Raw genomic sequence first — 18,275 nt, forward strand, 5'->3', positions numbered from 1 at the left:
CAAAGAGCATGCATTTTTTATAAATATTTGATGACTAGATGAGATGATAAGTTTGAAAATGTATGAAGTACATCTTAAGTGTAAATTGTGTTTTTCAAATACTTCTAACAACTGTCTCCATTTACTGGGGACAAATTTCTTTTTTTTTTTTTAAAGACTGATTTCAGTTTTTGTGTTTTCTAGCAAATGATTATCATAACACACATGCATTATTCTGGGTCAGGGGTATGGAAGAGTATATAACTTAAGATTACAACTATGCATTAGCTTAAGTGATAAATATTGATCACATGGGAAGTCTGCAGCAAGTAAAACTGTTACACTGTTCTCTTAAAAGCAGACTAAATAAACAGGCTGAGTACACAGTAGTCTAAATGACCTCAAGGTATATTATTATCACTGGCTGTGAGGCCCAACAGAAGTTCTAATTTCTTAGAACATAAGAGGTTTTTTTTTTTTTTAACTTTTATTAATTCTTTGTGCATTTCACATCATGCATTCTGATCCCACTTATTTCCCTGTCCCCTCGTATCCACCCTCTGCCCTTGCAACCTCCCCATAAAACAAAACCAAATTTAAAAGAAAAACTAAACCAAACCAAACAATAAGAGATAGGGGACGGGGGGGGGGGGGGGGACGGGGCGGGGGGTAAGAATCCTGTCATGGAAGTTGTAGTGTGGCCCATTGAGTCACACAGCATACCCTTTACTCCATTCATCTTTACTTGCAAGTGTTCATTGCCAGGAGTCATTCATGAGGCCTCTGGCTTCCGCTGCACCACCAATAACGGTCTCTCACTGGGGCTCCTCTTGGACATCCTGTTGTCCTGTGTCGTGGAGATCCTGCTGTTTTGGATCTGTAGGTTCGGGGACAAATTTCCTGTACAACAGCACATACCTCTTAAATATCAATTCAAACTAACAGGCTAGAAATTGTGATTCTTAGCTACAGAGCATATTCTATAGCTTTTGGTGAAATCTCTTCAAAGCAAACTCATTATTGAAGTACATGAGCCATGGCCCGTCTTCCAATATCCTTAGTATCATTTACACTAATTCTCTGTGTACAGGTTCAAGGCAGACTTTGTAGTGTGAATCGGCCTTGCTTCGGCAGGAAAGCTTTGAGTGATTGGCTCCCCTGGAGTCAAGCAGCATTCAGCATTGTTAACCTTCTCAAAGGATGCTGCACCATTTCTCACCAGGACAAAGCATAGCTCTGTTGGGCAAGGTCTTTTGTCTCTGCATTTTGTAAACAGATAGTGGAGGTGTAAATCATTGTATTGTAGAGCAGATTCTTCTTCTGCTGCATCTCCTCATTTTGAAGTTCAGATTGATATTCTTACCCTCTGACTGCCACATAAGCCCTATACACAAATAAGATTTAAAAAAACAATTACGTATGATTGCACAGGCCTAAATGATGGCGGTCCATGTATTTTGGTAAATTCGACAAAATAAAATTGAGAACAGCAAAAAGGTTTAGGAGACTACTCTCAGAATATAATCAGTGAAGCTAGTTCATTTGGGTGCTCATTCGTTTACTTTTTAATTGTACCTCAGCCACACTTCTGCTGTGGCGCTCCGTGCTGGGGTGTAGAGATCTGTAAATGTTCCCAAGTCAGTGAGGCAGGCCTAGGAGAACTTAATCATTCTGTGATAAAGGTATGCACAAAGGAACTACCAGAGGAGGCATCACAGGTCAGAAGGCATGGGGAGGAATGTGTAGATGAGCAGAATGTGTGAAGGCGTGGCCAGGTGAAGCGGCCTGGTGAGTTTGGGGCATAGTGAGGGATCCCCTTGTGCTGTAGCAGTGGCCGTGGGGAAAGTGCAGGTGCAGAATATGCAAACACACTCAGGATTAGGCATTGGTTTAGGAAAGCCACATTTAGTTTCTCTGAATAGATAAAGGGAGTCACTGAAAAGTTAACGAATGATCCTGAAAATATTTCACGTAATTCCCGAAAGATATCTCTATCAAACATCTGAAAGGACAAACAGGAGAGAACACAGGCTAACAAGTGCCATTCCAGTTCTCCAGGCTAGAGATGGTATAGGATTAAACGGTGGCCGTGACAATGTAAATAGGGACATGTTGAAAATAGAACTGAGAACCGGGTATGGTGGTAGATGCTAGTAACTCCAGCACTCGGGAAACGGGCAGGAGGGCTGGTGGTTTCAGTCCAGCCTGCACTGCATAGTAAGAACCTGTCTCAGAAGGAAGAGGAGAAAAACAACAAGAAATTTTACAACAGCGTACAAGCAGAGGGTGGTTCAGGGGTTACTGTCTTTGCGGTGTAAGCAGGGTGAGAAATGTAAGGACATTTGCAGGGGATGACAGCAAGCAGTGGGACACTTTCTGAGATGCCAAGTGACGCTGCCGCCTATGTCCAGCGAGTCGTTGGAAATTAGATCTGCACTGCAGAAGGGGCTGGAGGCGAGAGGTTCTAGGGCTGGGGTGCACGGAGTTCCAAGCAAGGGGATTCTCAGGGTACAAGTGGAAACCTTACTAAAAGGGCTGAGACCAGGACATGGTGGCACATCTAGGAGGCGGGCAGGGTAGGATGAACCATCAGGAGAAGACAGGAGTCGTCAGAGACTGGAAGCATGGGCCAGACTCAGATAGAGACCAAAGCAAGGCGCTGGGAGGAACATTGTAAGAAGATGGGCATGGTCAGGGTGCCAATTAAAAAGTCTGAGGTCCTAAGTAGGTAAAAAGAGCCACTTCCTCTGAAATGGCAGGAAAACAGGACAGTGGCATGCCTCTAAGAACTAGGTTTTGAGGTCATCTTGGGTAGGGATAAAGAAGGTGAACTTGGGTTTGGGAGGGAAATTCCGCATAGCTGTTAGGAAGGGGAAAGGAAGGGTTCCAGGTAGGTTAGATGCCAACTCCAGCTTTCTGAGTCCTTTTCCCTGGGGCGGGTTGTTGTGGATGCTCCTTTGTGGCAGGAATTATGCCAACACACAGGTTTAGGGCCTAACTGGGGCCACTCACCAACGTATCCCTTTTGTCTGTGTTTTTTCTTACAGTCGGGACAAGATGGGTCATCTCAGCGGCCTACACCCACCCGCATTCCCATGTCAAAAGGTATGAAAGCTGGAAAGCCAGTAGTGGCAGCCCCAGGAGCAGGAAATCTGACCAAATTCCAGCCTCGAGCTGAGACTCAGTCTATGAAAATAGAGCTGAAGAAATCTGCAGCCAGCGGCACTGCCTCTCTTGGAGGGGGGAAGGGCTGAGGGCAGTGGCTAAGGGGGTATGTTGTAAGGATGCTACTGCTGCTATGGAAACCAACCTGCCTCTGTGTGTGCCGACCCTTTACATGTACTACTAACTTAAGTTTTAAGTATCTTGTTTATAAAATAATCATCTAATAGCCATGCATTTTCTTTTCTTTTTTTTTTTTCTCCTATTTTGTGCATTTGTTTCAATGCAGGGAAATAGAACTGATTAGCAAAACTGCTGCTTGCTGAACGCTTTGTTGAAGATGCTGACCCTGAGACAGGGTCTGGCCTGAGTTCAGTTTTACTTCTAGCATGTGGCCCCATCGAATTTAGCTCATTGGCTAAGAAGCCCTCAGTCTCTTCACCAGTGAGATTTGGGGGCCAAATCACATGCTCCTGAAGGCTGGCTCCCAAATTTTCTAATTGTAAGCCAAGTTTAATAGACTTAGTTCTACATTTTTTTCCAAAAAAAGAAAAAAAACTATTTTGAAATAAGACAGAGTTTAACCATTGTCATTGTGCACTATCAAGTCTTGGGTTGAATATATGTGATGTAAGGAAAAATTTTTCAAAGCTATTTCAGGGCCTCTAAAATCTGGAAAAACAAAAGCTCCTCATATGACTTCAGGAAACAACCTGACATGAAATAAAACGAAGATGAACTTGGAATCTGAAAAAGAGAGTTTGATTTATTTGTGTGTGTTTGTGTGTATTCTAGAAGTTATGGCCACCTCAAACCACTCCCAGGATTCCGTAGACAATAACTTTGAACCGTTAGGATCAGAGTTCTGCGCTGTTCAAGTGTGCAATTGGTTGAAATTGTAGGGAAGTGGACCAGAGCGGCCAAATGTCCCCTTAAAAGCTCAACAGGAACAGTGACGAAGAAAAAACAGCAGCAAGCAAATTTAGACACTTCAATGCCAAGGAAAAAGTGACATCATCCATAGTTTAATTGAACTCAGTATTTTCCTTGGTTAAGTGTGGACTCTGCAGATGTAGAACAGATCATGATTTGGGGTGTGTGTGTGTGTGTGCCTGTTGGTATGTGTGGTGTGGTTAAGTACTTTATCATGACTGTCAGTTTTACTTATGTTTGAATAATTTTCTTTAATTTTTGAGCATGTTCTAATAAGCATGGGACAGAGTGTAAATGCAGAATGCCATGTGTCTGTGAGATTAACCCTGAAAAAGTAGGTTTTGTGCTTTATGGTCATATAACCACAAATGAGCTCCAGGCTGGGAAACCACAGCTTAGCATACCACCATCTCATGCAGGTCATATCTTTGCCAAAATTTCTGAGCCACATAGGTGAATTTTATAAAATTACAGTAACTACAGAGTTCCAGATTTGTACATTTCCATTTCTGAATTCTTAAATTTCCCAAATCACATGAGATAGCACACACTTTGGGTGTTTGAGAAAGGCAAATTGGAAAAAGAAGACGTGTGCTTTGTTTTCAGACTGTGAGCCAATGTTTCACAATGAAGCACCTCTCTGCATTCCTTTCTGAACCAGATGCCTTATACCCTACAGAACATGGATTGAATTGTATGTGTGATGGTGGGTGTGGCCACCTCCAATTCTCTACACACACTTTAGGCAGACCTGTCTCCAGCTGCTCATTGGTTCTCAGTGTTTGTATTAAAATATGTTTAGCAACCACATTAACAACAACCCAGAATGCTGGGTCTGGAAGGTTAAAGAGAAACAGAGATTAGCTAAGATACGTATGATGTGTATGATCATTGGACAAGACAGCTTGCCAGTTAGAATACGGATTTGTGTTTCTTAAGGGGCTTTCTGCACTCGAATCAATGGACATCCAATCCTCTCAAAGACAAGGCCATTCCTTGTTTTACTAGTGCCTACCTTGTGTTTGTGAGGTATGAGGTATTCGTGTTCTATGACATTCTTCTCTCGAGCAACAACAGCATCAACTGCTGGGCCCCTTTTGGCTCTGCCTGACCTTCTTTAAGTGGCTGACACTCAGTGTCACTGGCTGATGTCTTGCTTTTACCTGCCCACACCATGGTTACATCACTTCCTCCTGGAAGTTGATATCACCCCTGGGAGAGTGCTCAGAAGGCCTTAACAGTAAATGTACAGGATGTTTATGTATGTAGATCTGGCATCAAGCCACAGACAAAGTACAACTGCTAAGAAAACTTGGCAGAACAATACATAGTCACTTCAGAAATGACAGAAAGCAACCGCCGGGAAGTTTCTCTTTGTAATTTTAGAACCAACTGTACATTTATTGGATAGCCTTTTTTTTTTAAGTACGCATTAGAAGTGGAATACACAGGGGATAGGAAGTGGGGGATTAAATGCAGCCTGACTCTGTCTTCCATTGGTAAATGTTTTTAAGATGCTGCTTAATGTACTTTGTAGGAGTGAATGGGCTAAAAGTTTAGACTCTTTTCTCTGTTGTGAATCCTACTGTATGCTAAAATAAAAGCAGTCTCAGAATGGCGGACGTGTATAGTGTATAACTACTGTCTGGATCCTGCAGTGAGAAATTCTAAGAGGTAGGGCACATGTCATTTCCACAGAGTTCACTATCTAGGGATGTGCTGGTACAATCCACACAGCTAAAGAGGAGACCTTGGTCTTCCACACCTGTGAATCAACTGAATATATTGAGGACACCATGATGGTGACTACCTGCCACACATGGTCCTGGGAATGCTCTGATATGGGCTATTGCTGCAGCTCGTCTATCACATCAGTGCTGTGAGCTTCATATCTAGGGCATTTGGTTAAACAGGGCCACTGGCTTCCTATCATATTTACAGGAGGACAGGTCGATGGATAGCAGTTGGGTCTCTCTCGAGATGTTAATTTATTCATCAAGGGTTTCAGTAGATCCTTTACTTGGTTGTTTTCAAGAATGAAATGAAGACCAAGCATTGAGGTTTAGCCTAAGGAGAGTATCATTTCAGTGTGAAACATACCCAGGAGTGCAAAATGTGAAGAAGACTTGGAGTTCTCCTTCCTTCATAAGTTCAGAGCACTGAGGGGAGAATGAGACTTCCGTGCTGAGCAAAAACATAGGAATATTGGTGAGAAGAGAACATGGGGGCTGTTGAGATGGTTCTGTGCTGGGCACTTGTCTAGCACTGTAACATCCTAGTTTTTAATCTGAAGCAATAAAAGAAGGGAGATATGTGCGTGAAGAACACGGGGGGGGGGGGGGGGGGGGGAGAGAGATTCCCTCTCCCTTCCCCTCTCCCTTTCCATAAGTGCTCACCACTGTGCTACACTTCCAGCCTTAGATTCTCCTTTTTATCTGTCATTTCTATGCAGGCAATAAACACACTCTAGCATCTTCTAGCATAGTGAGCCTTGCCCTTCATTTGTGCAGGCTTTTTTCTGTAGCTCCTACCGTCTCCACCCATGCCCACCTAAGCTGTTGACAGGACAGTAAACACGTTCTGCCTCTACTCCCACACTGCAAGCTTATCCTTAACATTTTATTTATTTATTTATTTACTTTTTTAGAGACATGGTTTTTAATCATGTTCATGTGTGGGGGTCAATGCATAGGAGTGCAGGTACCCTTCATAGGCCAGAGACGTTGCATCTCCTGGAGGTCGAGTTACCAGCAGTTGGGAGCTACCCAGCTGTGCATTGACCTCCAGCCCTCTGCAAGAGCAGAGCGTGCTTGTAACTGCTAAAGCAGCCTCAACCTTTTCTTTTTAAAAAATAATCCATCATACACGTTGTTAAAATATCAGTCTATGATAGAAGACAATAAAAATAGTCATTCCTTACTTTTCCCCTCTGACCCAAGGTTTTCCTTGGGGACATCTTCTCCAACTCTTACCCATTTCTTCAGACATTTGTCAACATATTTGTACAATGTCCTTGTACTCTAGCCTCTTATTTCTGGAGTTTAGATACATTATGTCTTCCTATTATTGTTTTGGTGGTGAACATTTAAACTTCTAACTTTTCCCTCTTATCTAGCCTCTCAACATGATCATGTCACATTTACTTATTTATTTACTTTTATTATTTATCTCTTTGTTGTTGTTGTTTTAGAGAGTTTCTGTGTAGCCCTGACTGTCCTAGAACTAGCTCTGTAGACCAGGCTGGCCTTGAACTCACCAGGATCCACCTGCCTCAGCCTCCCAAGTGCTGGGATTAAAGGTGTGCACCACCACCGCCTGGCTCACGTCACATATTTTTGATATAGCAGTTATATACTCTAAGTGTTTATAAAGTGTGCACAGTGGAAATTTCAATATGGTTCCCTGCTGAGCCAAGCTGTGGACGAGCAGTGTGCTCTCTTCCTCTTGACACTTCTTCCAAGGAATAATTACTTTAATCTTTCATCTGTTTGGTTTCCTATGTATCTATTTTAGTTTTCCCAAACACTCCATTTGGTTTGCCAAACACTGATCAGTAATTTTTCCAACACTTAAACACAGCAGTTTTCTATTTCCCCACAGAGGCCTTCCTAGTATGGCTCTCTGCTTCCTTCCCTCAAGCTGGACTGGTTGTCCTCCAAGACTGCTGCCCGGCTGTGGGCCTTCTGCCTGAACTGAATCCAGACTCTCCTCTCCTCCCCTCTCCTCCCTTCCCCTTCCCTTTCTTCTCTCCTTCCCTCCCCTTCTCCTCCCCTCCCGTCCTCTCCCTTTCCCTCCTCTCTTCTCTTTTCCTCCCCTCCTCTCTTGCCCCACATGAAGAGGTCAGAGGACAATTTTCAGGAGTTGACTCTCTTTCTACCACAGGTTCCAGGGACCTAACTCTGGCGTCAGGCTTGTGCATCACGTGCTTTAACTTGCTTTCACCTTCCAGGCCCTGGACCCTGTCTTCTTTTATTCCTTATCTTTCATGTCTAAACACCCACGTTCTGTTTCAAAAGTGCATTTCTCTGTAGTTTCTATAGAAAGAACACCTGTACTAACCTCTCTGAAGCAGGTCATGCTCCTTGAACTAGGTTAGGGGAGGTGATTGCCACTGTCTCCATGTGTCAACTTTCCATGGCCCCATTTCAGTCTGTGCTGTCCATTGTCCCTGTGACCAGGACCTCTAAGATCAGTTTTGGTTTCCCCTGAAAATAAATCTCTGGGCTTTGGTGACAGTTGTTTTAGGCTGTGCTCTTTTTCCCCCCATGATCAAACATCAGGCTCTCTCGCTCCCTATTTTAGCTCCCTGTTCTTGTTAAGATTGATGTGTCTCACTCATCTGTCAAGAGCTCCTTTGCAAGCTTGTTCTGGTTGTTTTATACACTTCCACGGCTTCAGTGGCCACCCACATGCTGATGACTCCCAAACCTCTATCCCAACTGTGTTATCCAGCTTCGTACTGTGTCTCTGCCCAGTCTACCTGTCTCATAACCATCCTCAGCACCTCTCCATCCTTCTCCCAAGACCTTTCTATTACTTTCTAGCTCGGCAGTGATGATCTGATCCTGTCAGTCACCAGAGCTAGGAACTCAGTCACCTGTGGTAGGTTCCTTCTCTGCGTCCAAGTGGACTTCTTCAGCAAGTTCTGTTTGCTCTAACCCCCTCACTTCTCTAGTGTCCAATCCCACATTTCCATTTCTGTCATCAGTGCCTAAATTGAGGTTGTGATCACTTCTCACTCACATCACTCTCACGCCCTCCGGCTGTCATCGTCTCTCAGAACCTTGATTCGTTTGTCATTGCGCTTTCCAATGTGCATGTTGATCATAACCTCCCTCTAGTGAAGCCTTTAAAGAATTCTCATCCCAAACAGGATACAGTGGCATTTCCATGGCCGGGCTCAGTAGCTCTCAGATCTGAGCACCTTTCCCTTGTTCTGAGTCATGCTACACTCTGAGCTCATGGAATTGCTCAACTTGTTTCTCTGTCCTGTATTGCCCTCATTTCTATTGTCTGGCAGTTATGTCCTTCCCTGTTCCGAGTTTCTTACACAGACAACTGTCTCCAGGAAGATGAACTATAATCTTAGGATCTATCTTAGGATTTGAAAGGCTTGCCCATCACCATAAAAAGCTTGGTACTGATGGTAGAGAAGTGAAGCCAGCCCATGAAATGGCAAGAAGTGGGCCTGATAAGGTGTTCTCCTATTGCAAACCTGTGAGGATTTCGCTGGAGGAATTAACAAGTCCCAAGTGAGAACATGGGGTGAAGTTGGTGGGGCTGAAGGAAATCCAGGTGCCTTGATGGGAAGCACAAAGACATTTTCAGACTTATAAATGCCTTTTCCCCTTCCTTCCTCTTCTTGGCTTCCCCAGGGGATGCCTCAGAGGGTAGGCATGCTCTTCAGATTCATGAAGGACACTCCTCATTTTATAAACCAAAAATCACTACCCTCTAGCAGGGTTCAGATTTAGGATAAATACTAATGAGATTCTCCAGAAAGAAGGTGTTGATGAACAGTGGACAAGCTACTGAGAAGGCTGAAAACCAGGAGATTGGAGTAGCACTTTTTTTCTGTCGCCAAAATTCTGTGTGTCCTTTGACAAATCACCTTGCTATGGCTTGTGGTTTAGCATTTCACTAGATGATTCTGGATTCCCTCTGCAGTAATAATATGATTACTTCAATGTATATGGCAAGGTGCTTGCAAGAGCCTGGTTTACACCACTCCGTCCCCCAGGAAACTAATGATTATTTTCTTATTTGGGTTCTCTTTATTTTGTTGTGTTCTGAACATGTGATGGACAGAGCTGCAGAGTCACAGAGGTGGTAGGGGCTGATTCAGACCTTACAGATAAAGGTGGCAATTTTCTTTATAATTTAAGTTTAAAAAAATCATTTTGTGTGTATGGATGTTTTGTCTGCAGGTGTGACTGTGCACTGTGTACAAACCTGGTGCTCACGGAGGCCAACGAGGGCATCAGATCCCCTGGAACTGAACTTGCAGGTGGTTATGAGCCACCATGTGGTTGCTAGGAAGTGAACCCAAGTCCTCTGAAAGAGTATCCAGTACTACAGAGCTATATCCAGCCTTCCCCCTACCCCCCCCCCACACACTGGGTTTGTTGTTGTTGTTGTTGTTTTGAGACAGGTTATCTAATTGGGACCTGCTGCTCACTGATGAGGCTAGAGTGGCTAGTCAGTCATTGAACACCCAAGATCTAGTCCCCTGTCTCTGCCTCTCTAGTGCGGGACTATAAGCACATCGTCACACCCAGCATTTGCTATGACTTCCAGGGACCAAATTCAGGTCCTCATGCCTGTACGGCAAGCACGTCATGGACTGAGCTGTCTCCCCAATCCCAAGTCCTGAAGTTATCTGGGGATTGCATGTATGTGTACCAGGTGCATGTAGGAGCCTGCAGAGGCCAGAAGAAGGTGCCGGATTCCCTAGAACTAGAGCAACAGGTGGTTAAGAGCCAGCATGTGGGTGCTGGGAATTAAATCCAGGCCTTCTACAAGAGCAGTAAGCACTCTTAACCGCTGCGCTGTCTCTCCAGCACCCTTACCCTAACAGTTCTAACTTTAAAGATAGGTTTAAACATTTAGTCTGTGTGCCTGAAAGAGTAAAACCTGGGCACAGGGGGCTCAAAATTTACATACGTTCCCATCATTTTGCTTTTATTTATAGATAATGTTGTATTTGAGGGAAGCAGTTCAAATTTGCTTGTTCTGGGAATAACATTCAGTGCTAGAGGTAAGGATTGGCTTGCCTGAAAAGTAAGTGATTAGTAACAATTATTGGTGACTCCTATAACCTAGAGAGACGATGGGCTTATTTGGGCTGGTGACGGTGGAGGAAGAACTGTTTTTGGGAAGGAATCAAATAAAGGGCTCAACGATTATGAAACCCCAAGAGAGATGATATCATCCGGTTCAAAAGTTTTCTGGAACAAATGACAGAACTGATTATCGGAAGTATTTTTAATTAGCTGAGCTCAATCCAAAACAAGGAGTACAAGCCCAAGCCAACAGAGGAAGTTTGTTGGACTTCCTATTTAAAACAGATGTTTTATCAGGATTTCTGAATGTGATAATAGGATTGTATCCCAATGTAGTTTAGGGAACTTGGACATGCATAAAAACAAACAATATCTAGGTGTTCTCCCTTCTAAATGGCATACAGGATATTTGTAGGGCATTTCTGCAGGTAGGTAAGTTACCTGGAGAGCAGCGAGCTCAAAGCTGAGGTTTGGAAGCTTGCAGAGGGGAAGAAGATGGCTGGTGTGGCTCCTCCACAGAGTCCCTGGTAAGGAGGGAGTCATGGAACAGGGAGGCAGGCTGTAGCGCAGCAGCCAGATGGGCAACAGCCATGAGGAAATGCTTTACGTTGATGTAAAATATTCTACGAACAAAGCCATCCTCCTCCCTAGATGCAAAGCCCGTCTACAAGGCAAGATGCTGCCACGCTTTGTCTTCGCTGTGTGAGCTTAGAGTTCAGCTGTTGGATGAGTTTGGCTGAATTTACAGGAGGGGACCTTTTAAAACGCAGAGCTCAAGAGCTCTTTGTAGATATTCTGGCAGAGCAAAAGTACACACATTGCATGGGAAGGAGGTAATGTCTTGTGAGGGAGGACATCTTTCCCACTCTGTAGCACTCTCCCGGGAAGAAGCAGATTTCCAACTTGCTGTTAGGTTGTCCCACTCCGGCACTCAAGGGAATGCTCCCCAGATCCTACCCCATTCACGTGGCTTTGAAATCCAAGTCATCTGATTGGTTAAAAGTTTCTGTGATACTACTCACAAGGGAATAGATGCTAAGTAAGGTCGGAAATGAAGCAAAATTTGGAAGTGATGATGTTTAGTTTGCTTTGTGTGGAACTTATCTAACAGCTATGTAACGAAAGAGTAGATTGGCACCTTATCACAACAGTATCAGAATAGCAAATAATGTGTCTCCTATGTTGCCCACAGTTTCTTAAGGAGAAAACAGCATGATAACAAGTGAAAGAAATGGAAAGTTTGAATTTTGGTAAATTCTTGTCAAAAGTATATAAAAATCCAGTGTCCTCCATATGCATATGACATTCACAATTTAAAGATGTTTTTCTTTCAATTAAAAAAAAAGGAAAAGAAAATTATGCCAATAAGTGCCTGGGTATTAAAAACTCCCAAGTCCAAGTGTTTTTGTTAGTTTGTTTGCCAATAAGTGGGTAATTAACTATGATTATTGGTCTTTATTATTTATTAAATACTTTACAAATTACAAGTGTCACAAAGATGTGTTTATAGAAAGAGAAACTTGTTCCAGAATTGTGCCTGGTCATTATAACCTCTAACCTCTCCTTAGAGACCCCAGGGGACTGAGGCTTGGATCTTTTCTGGGATACAATGAAAGCTTTCTAATAATAAAAGAGGTGCAAAAATATTTGCCAACTTTGTTACCATCATCAACAACAACAAAAATTTAAACAAAATTTATGTATTTATTTATTCCTCTCCCTCCCTCATTCTGTGTGTGTGTGTGTGTGTGTGTGTGTGTGTGTGTGTGTGTGTGTGTGTCACATGTGACACAGAACATATAACTTGGAAAGAGTCCATTCTCTCTCCCATGTGGGTCCTGGGGATCAAGCTCAAGCCATTAAGCTGGAGTCACCTCACTGAGCAATCTTGCTGGCCTCTCAACAATTAAAAAAAAAAAACTATTTAATGAACAACTTCAAAACCTTATGCTGTACAATATTTATTTCTCACAATTTCAGGTGTCAGATGAGTGATTCTTATTTGAGTTCATTTGAGATGTGAGGAAAACATATCATAAGCAATTACAGATATTAGACATCATTTATTATGAAGGTACAATTTATATACAACAACCCGTTGTTTGGAAATATCAAGTATTTCTGAAAGTCTACTATAAATACACACATTTACATATTGGTTGCCAGTTTGCTAATTTACATGTACTAATGAAGCCAAATAGTGAGACCATCATATTGTTTCTTCTGTATAAACCGTCAGCCAACCCTTCACCAAATGTGAATTCTAAAGTCATTGTTGTGTGGATTGTAAAATGTCAAGAGAAGGCGACTCTAGGAATGAAGAGGCTTGCACACTCAGAAAGGTGTAAAAGCCAAAAATGTTAGCTATGCAGGGGAACTTACAATGATTTCTGGTACCTTGATTGTTTATCCTCGATGAGAACAAGCATTCTGAGTTATATCCACACTAACAATGATTCTGGATTCCTCTCTGACATTTGCTTTTATAATTCCATAAGGAAGGAAACGGGAAGATGCTTACATTCTGGAAGCAGAATTTGTGATGTAGGTCTCGTGAAGATTCCTTGGTACATAGTACATAATTTTTTTTAAAGCAATAAGTAGGAAATAGTATTTTAATCTTAGATGATGATTTTTACATAGTATCTTAGTAACTGCTTTTACTTTTCTGGCTTGAAGATGGATCCATTTTTAGAGTTTTTAAAAGTGTTTTAGGTCTAGAGAAAACTATATATATATTTATTTTTGCATGTATATTTTTAAAGCTATGCAAAGCCTTCAAATGTCTTAAGTATAAGGCATTTATGTTCTTCATCTAAACTTTGTTTTGTTTAAACCCAAACAAGCCAAAAAGCTGGAAAGGGAAATGAAAATATCTCCACCTAGTGGCCTCCATGAGGCAGCTAATGAAACCAAAATTCAAAAGCATTTTCTGCAGAGGATCACCCACCACGCAGTTAGCATGAACCTGTAGGTAGGTTTATGATGTAATGCAATTTAGTTCACGGCTACCTAAGTATTAACTACCAAAGTAAAATAAAGTTGTAATAGTGTGCGTTTGTAATTAAAGTGAAAATAATAGGTGGAAATACTATTTCTTTGGGGCGTGGGGTGGGGATGGAGTAGGTTGTGGAGGAAAGAACTCAGGGCCTTTCACGTGCTAGGCAAGCATGCTACAGTTGAGCAACACACACCCTGGTGTGTTTCTGCACTTACATCTTTGCCATAGGTTGACAGTGAGGTGAAGGTCTCAGGTGGAGCCATTTTCTTTCTTCTGCTTTGCATAATCTCAGTGGCTACAGGACTGGGTCTTCTCACCAAGCTAGCTCCATTCCCACGACGGTCTACTACCTCAGTACATCGTTTCAAAATGACTGAACGAAAAATGTGATGACACAAGCTGATGAGAGCACAAAGGCTAATAGGAAAGGAAAGCCAATCAAACAATGTGATACTAAATGTTTGTGATGTGGCTGGACTCTTTTAATTACCGAGTCAGCTTTGAAATTTATTACAAGACTGAAGAGGGCAAGAGGGATGGCCCAGTGGGTAAAGGCACATGTTGCCAAGCCAGAGTTCCATCCCTGGGATGCATATAGTGTGGGGAGAGAACCAATGCCTACAAGTCATCCACTGGCCTCCACATGTACACACACCTACACATAACAAATAAATGAATGTAAAAAATTGTTTTAAAAAAGATGAATGAGGGCTGGAGAGATGGCTCAGAGGTTAAGAGCACTGGCTGATCTTCCAGAGGTTCTGAGTTCAATTCCCAGCAACCACATGGTGGCTCACAACCATCTGTAATGAGATCTGGTGCCCTCTTCTGGCCTACAGGATACATGCAGGCAGAACACTGTATACATAATAAATAAATCTTTTTAAAAAAATGAATGAATGCCAGGTGGTGGGAGGCAGAGGCAGGTGGGTCTCTGTGAGTTCAAGGCCAGCCTGGTCTACAAAGTGAGTTCAAGGCCAGCCTGGTCTACAAAGTGAGTTCTGGGACAGCCAGGACTTGTTACACAGAGAAACCCTGTCTCAAAAAACAAAAAAACAAAACAAAAAAACAAAACGGGGGGGGGGGGAAACAAAAGCAACCCAGACAAACAAATAAACAAATCATGAATGAATTTATGGGGCTAGTGGGGTGGCTCAGTGAGGAGAGAGGTCTGTTGGAAAGCCTAACAACCTGGGTTTAGTTCCTGGGACCTACATGGTGAAGGGAGGTAACCAAGTCCTAAAAGCTGTCCCTTGAACTCCACAGGTGTGCATGCACAACACACACTCACTCAAATAAGTAAGGTAATTATCCAAAAAGAATAAATTTAGATATTAAAAAAAAAAAGCATTAGCCAGTTATGCAAAAGCAGTAGTCAGAGAGCAAATTGTTTCTTGACTTCTGTGGAACATGAAGGGACTGTGTCCTCATTAACATCCAATCTACATGCACTGAAAAAAGAAGTTAGCTGGGCGGTGGTGGTGCATGCCTTTAATCCCAGCACTCGGGCATTGTTCAGAACAGAGAGTGTTCATCTGGGAGAACAGTTGCAGGAAAAGTATTTTCCCATTATGCAACTTGTACATAGTAATGACTATATGCTAACTTAGCTCTTTCATTGAGTAAGATCAACCTAATATAAAATATTAGACATGGTTTCTATAGAGCTTTATTTTGGAAGTAAAACACCCATGAAATATAAAGAAGTTCTCCCCAATAGCGAAGTCTGCAGAGCTGTTGGTATTGGCCTCAGGTACCTGCTTTTGTTTTGTTGTTTAACATTTACAGTCTTTGATTGAAATGGTGTGGTACTGGTCTTCACATCAACTACTGACTTGAGTTTAATTGAAAATGCCGTGTCTTTCTTCTCTTTATAGAAAGCATCATCATTCACCAGTTGCGAATGAGCTCCAGATGAGATTACCAAGCACAGCCCTCAATCATCACTAAGGTCCTGAATGCTACTGATGTTGACTGGAAACACCCTATGACTTCCAGTGATTTTTGTTTTGAGGATACAATTTAACAGTTAAAAACCACAGTGTGGATGATATGAACAAATGTAGCAAAAGCAATTGAATCTTTGTGCCAAAGAAAGTTTTCTTCTCTTTGCAAAGCTTTCAGGTCTGTGGGCACATGCTGTGTAATTTATTTTTATAATACATTTTGTAATGTGATTTCTTCCCCTAAATTGTTTCTTTTCTCATAGTCTGTGGCACATATATCTGTAGATTACACTGTCAGTTCTTCAAAGTATTGATATTGTGTATTTAAAAGGTTAATGTATCCTTTTCTTTTTATTAATTTGTTATTTTTAAGGAAGAGAAGGCACAACACTCTATTTCCCTGGGCAACTTTAACAGGTAAAACCTACAAACAGTAGATTCGTGGGGTCTTCTTACTCATATGACGCTGTGGTCCTGATTGTGGTTCAACACTGAAAACAGCGTTCTGGCTTAGGAGTTTAAGTACTTAAAACCAATTTGTGTCTCCTGCTTGTGTTCTGTATGTGAAACAAACAGCTTTGACTGGCAGTTCAATTTTATTTCTATCTGCATTATTTAATTATGCATATAAAACATAATAGTGACTATGACGTTAGGGTGTTTCCCACATATTACTCCTACCCCCATGAAAGCTTACAAATAAAAATGGACCTAGAAAATGGCAACCTTTTTTTTTTCTCAAAAAAATAGGGAGACCCAATGTAGATCACCGTTCAATTCTGATTTTGACTGACTTTCAGACCTCCATGTAGGTTGAGGAGAACAATGCCTCCTACTATCACTATTCTTGGTACAGGTTCTTGCTATATATCCCTAGCTGGCCTAAAACTGGCTGTGGAGACCAGGCTGGCCTTGAACTCAAGGGATCTGCCTGTCTGTGCCTATCACGGGTGCTGGGACTAAATACATGTGCCATTGTGTAAAGAGTGTATTTTTAAAGAATTAAAAGTCCAAACTGTATTACTCAAGTCTCGATGTCAGAGCTGCTGTTGAATTTAGGTTCATGTGAAAATGTGAAGTCTACTTGAAACTCTACTTTAAAAAAAAATACTGCCGATGGGGGTGGGAATGTTTCCAATAAGATCTTTAAAATAATTTTAAAGATAAATTAAAGTTTGACAGTTTAGTTTCTAAATGCAGAAGTCATTTATCATGCTACTTAAGTGTAAATGAAGAGCCAACGCTTCTTCTGAATGTTATAAGGTAAGTAAAATCACCCAAGTAAAGTACTGTGAGCTCACCACTATAGTCCACAAACTGTACCCACATCAGCCACAGAGTCTCCGGAATGGGAAACACAATGGGAAATTTCCTCCTTTATGTAACCTAGGTTTTAATGTAATCTGTGGAACTGACAAATCATAGTCAATATATACTGTAAATGAAATAACTATGTTTTCTAAAAACTATTCTTGCTTTGTTAAATGTAAGATAAATGTTATGTTAGGCTTACCCGAGCTTGAATGACTGTGGAGGTCTCACATAACCTTCTGTGGTTTTGATTACTGACACAGAAGCCTGGGGTATGTGTGTGTGAGATTTTTAAAAGTGTTGTTTTGTTTTCTTAAAATGTAGTGACATTTTCAATCACAAAACAGTTCTTATTTTATTTAGTTTTTTGTTTGTTTGGTTAGTTGGTTTTTGGTTTTTCAAGACAGGGTTTCTCTGTGTAGCTCTGACTATCCTGGAACTCACTCTGTAGGCCAGGCTGGCCTTGAACTCACAGAGATCTGCCTGCCTCTGCCTCCTGAGTGCTGGGAGTAAAGGCGTGTGCCACCACTACCCAGCTTTATTTAGTATTTTTATATTGACAGGGAAGTAAAGTTTTTAGGTGGCACAGTTGCCTGAAGCTTAATTATTGCTTTGAATTAAAACATTACTAAGGTGTGTATTTGCATCTGATGGGTTTCCTTCTCACTGGAGGTGTAATGAATTTTGGTATTTTGCAAAGACAGTGAGGATCATGTTGCAACCAGTCATCTGGGTAGAAGCTGAGGTTTTTCTGTCTACCTTACCATGAATTTCTTTGGTTAAGCATTAATGACAGATAAGTAAAATGAACACATTACATTTGAAAAAAAAAAGAGAATATTAACAAGATTACAATCACATCTTAGCAACTTGTCTAGATGTAAAAGTTGCCTTCACAAGCAAGTCTGGCACTCACCTGGATTACATCACACAACTTCAATTTCTTTTACTGTAAATATGTCTTCATCAATTTGAATGAGACTAATTTTTGGATGGAATCATTTGTATGTTTCCTGGAGTGTAATCAGTATTTCATGTTCAAGTCACAATTGAACTAATCAATTTGTTTTATGCTTGATTTATTGTTATTTTGTTTTGTTTTGAAGACAGGATCTCCCTATGTAACCCTGGTTGGCCTGGAACTCGCTATGTAGAATTTAC

The 18,275-nt window shown here is 41.7% G+C and overlaps 1 protein-coding gene across 8 annotated transcripts in view; it reads left to right on the top strand.

Moving 5' to 3' along the window:
* The window catches only part of Filip1 (filamin A interacting protein 1), a 210,396-nt gene extending 193,573 nt beyond the window's left edge, over window positions 1-16,823 (top strand). For 4 of the 8 annotated variants that reach the window (XM_076576780.1, XM_006980034.4, XM_076576781.1 and 1 more), the window contains one exon: window positions 3,027-3,368. In XM_076576780.1, coding sequence (XP_076432895.1) covers window positions 3,027-3,233 — 207 coding nt within the window. In that variant the 3' untranslated portion in view covers window positions 3,234-3,368. Of the gene's footprint in view, window positions 1-3,026; window positions 3,369-3,430; window positions 3,886-15,734 lie in introns of those variants that run through there. The other 4 variants (XM_076576782.1, XM_076576785.1, XM_076576783.1 and 1 more) reach the window with 3 other exon arrangements.
* Window positions 16,824-18,275: the final 1,452 nt, after the last annotated feature.

This window comes from Peromyscus maniculatus, chromosome 7 (assembly GCF_049852395.1).
Source record: "Peromyscus maniculatus bairdii isolate BWxNUB_F1_BW_parent chromosome 7, HU_Pman_BW_mat_3.1, whole genome shotgun sequence".
Classification (NCBI taxonomy): domain Eukaryota; kingdom Metazoa; phylum Chordata; class Mammalia; order Rodentia; family Cricetidae; genus Peromyscus; species Peromyscus maniculatus.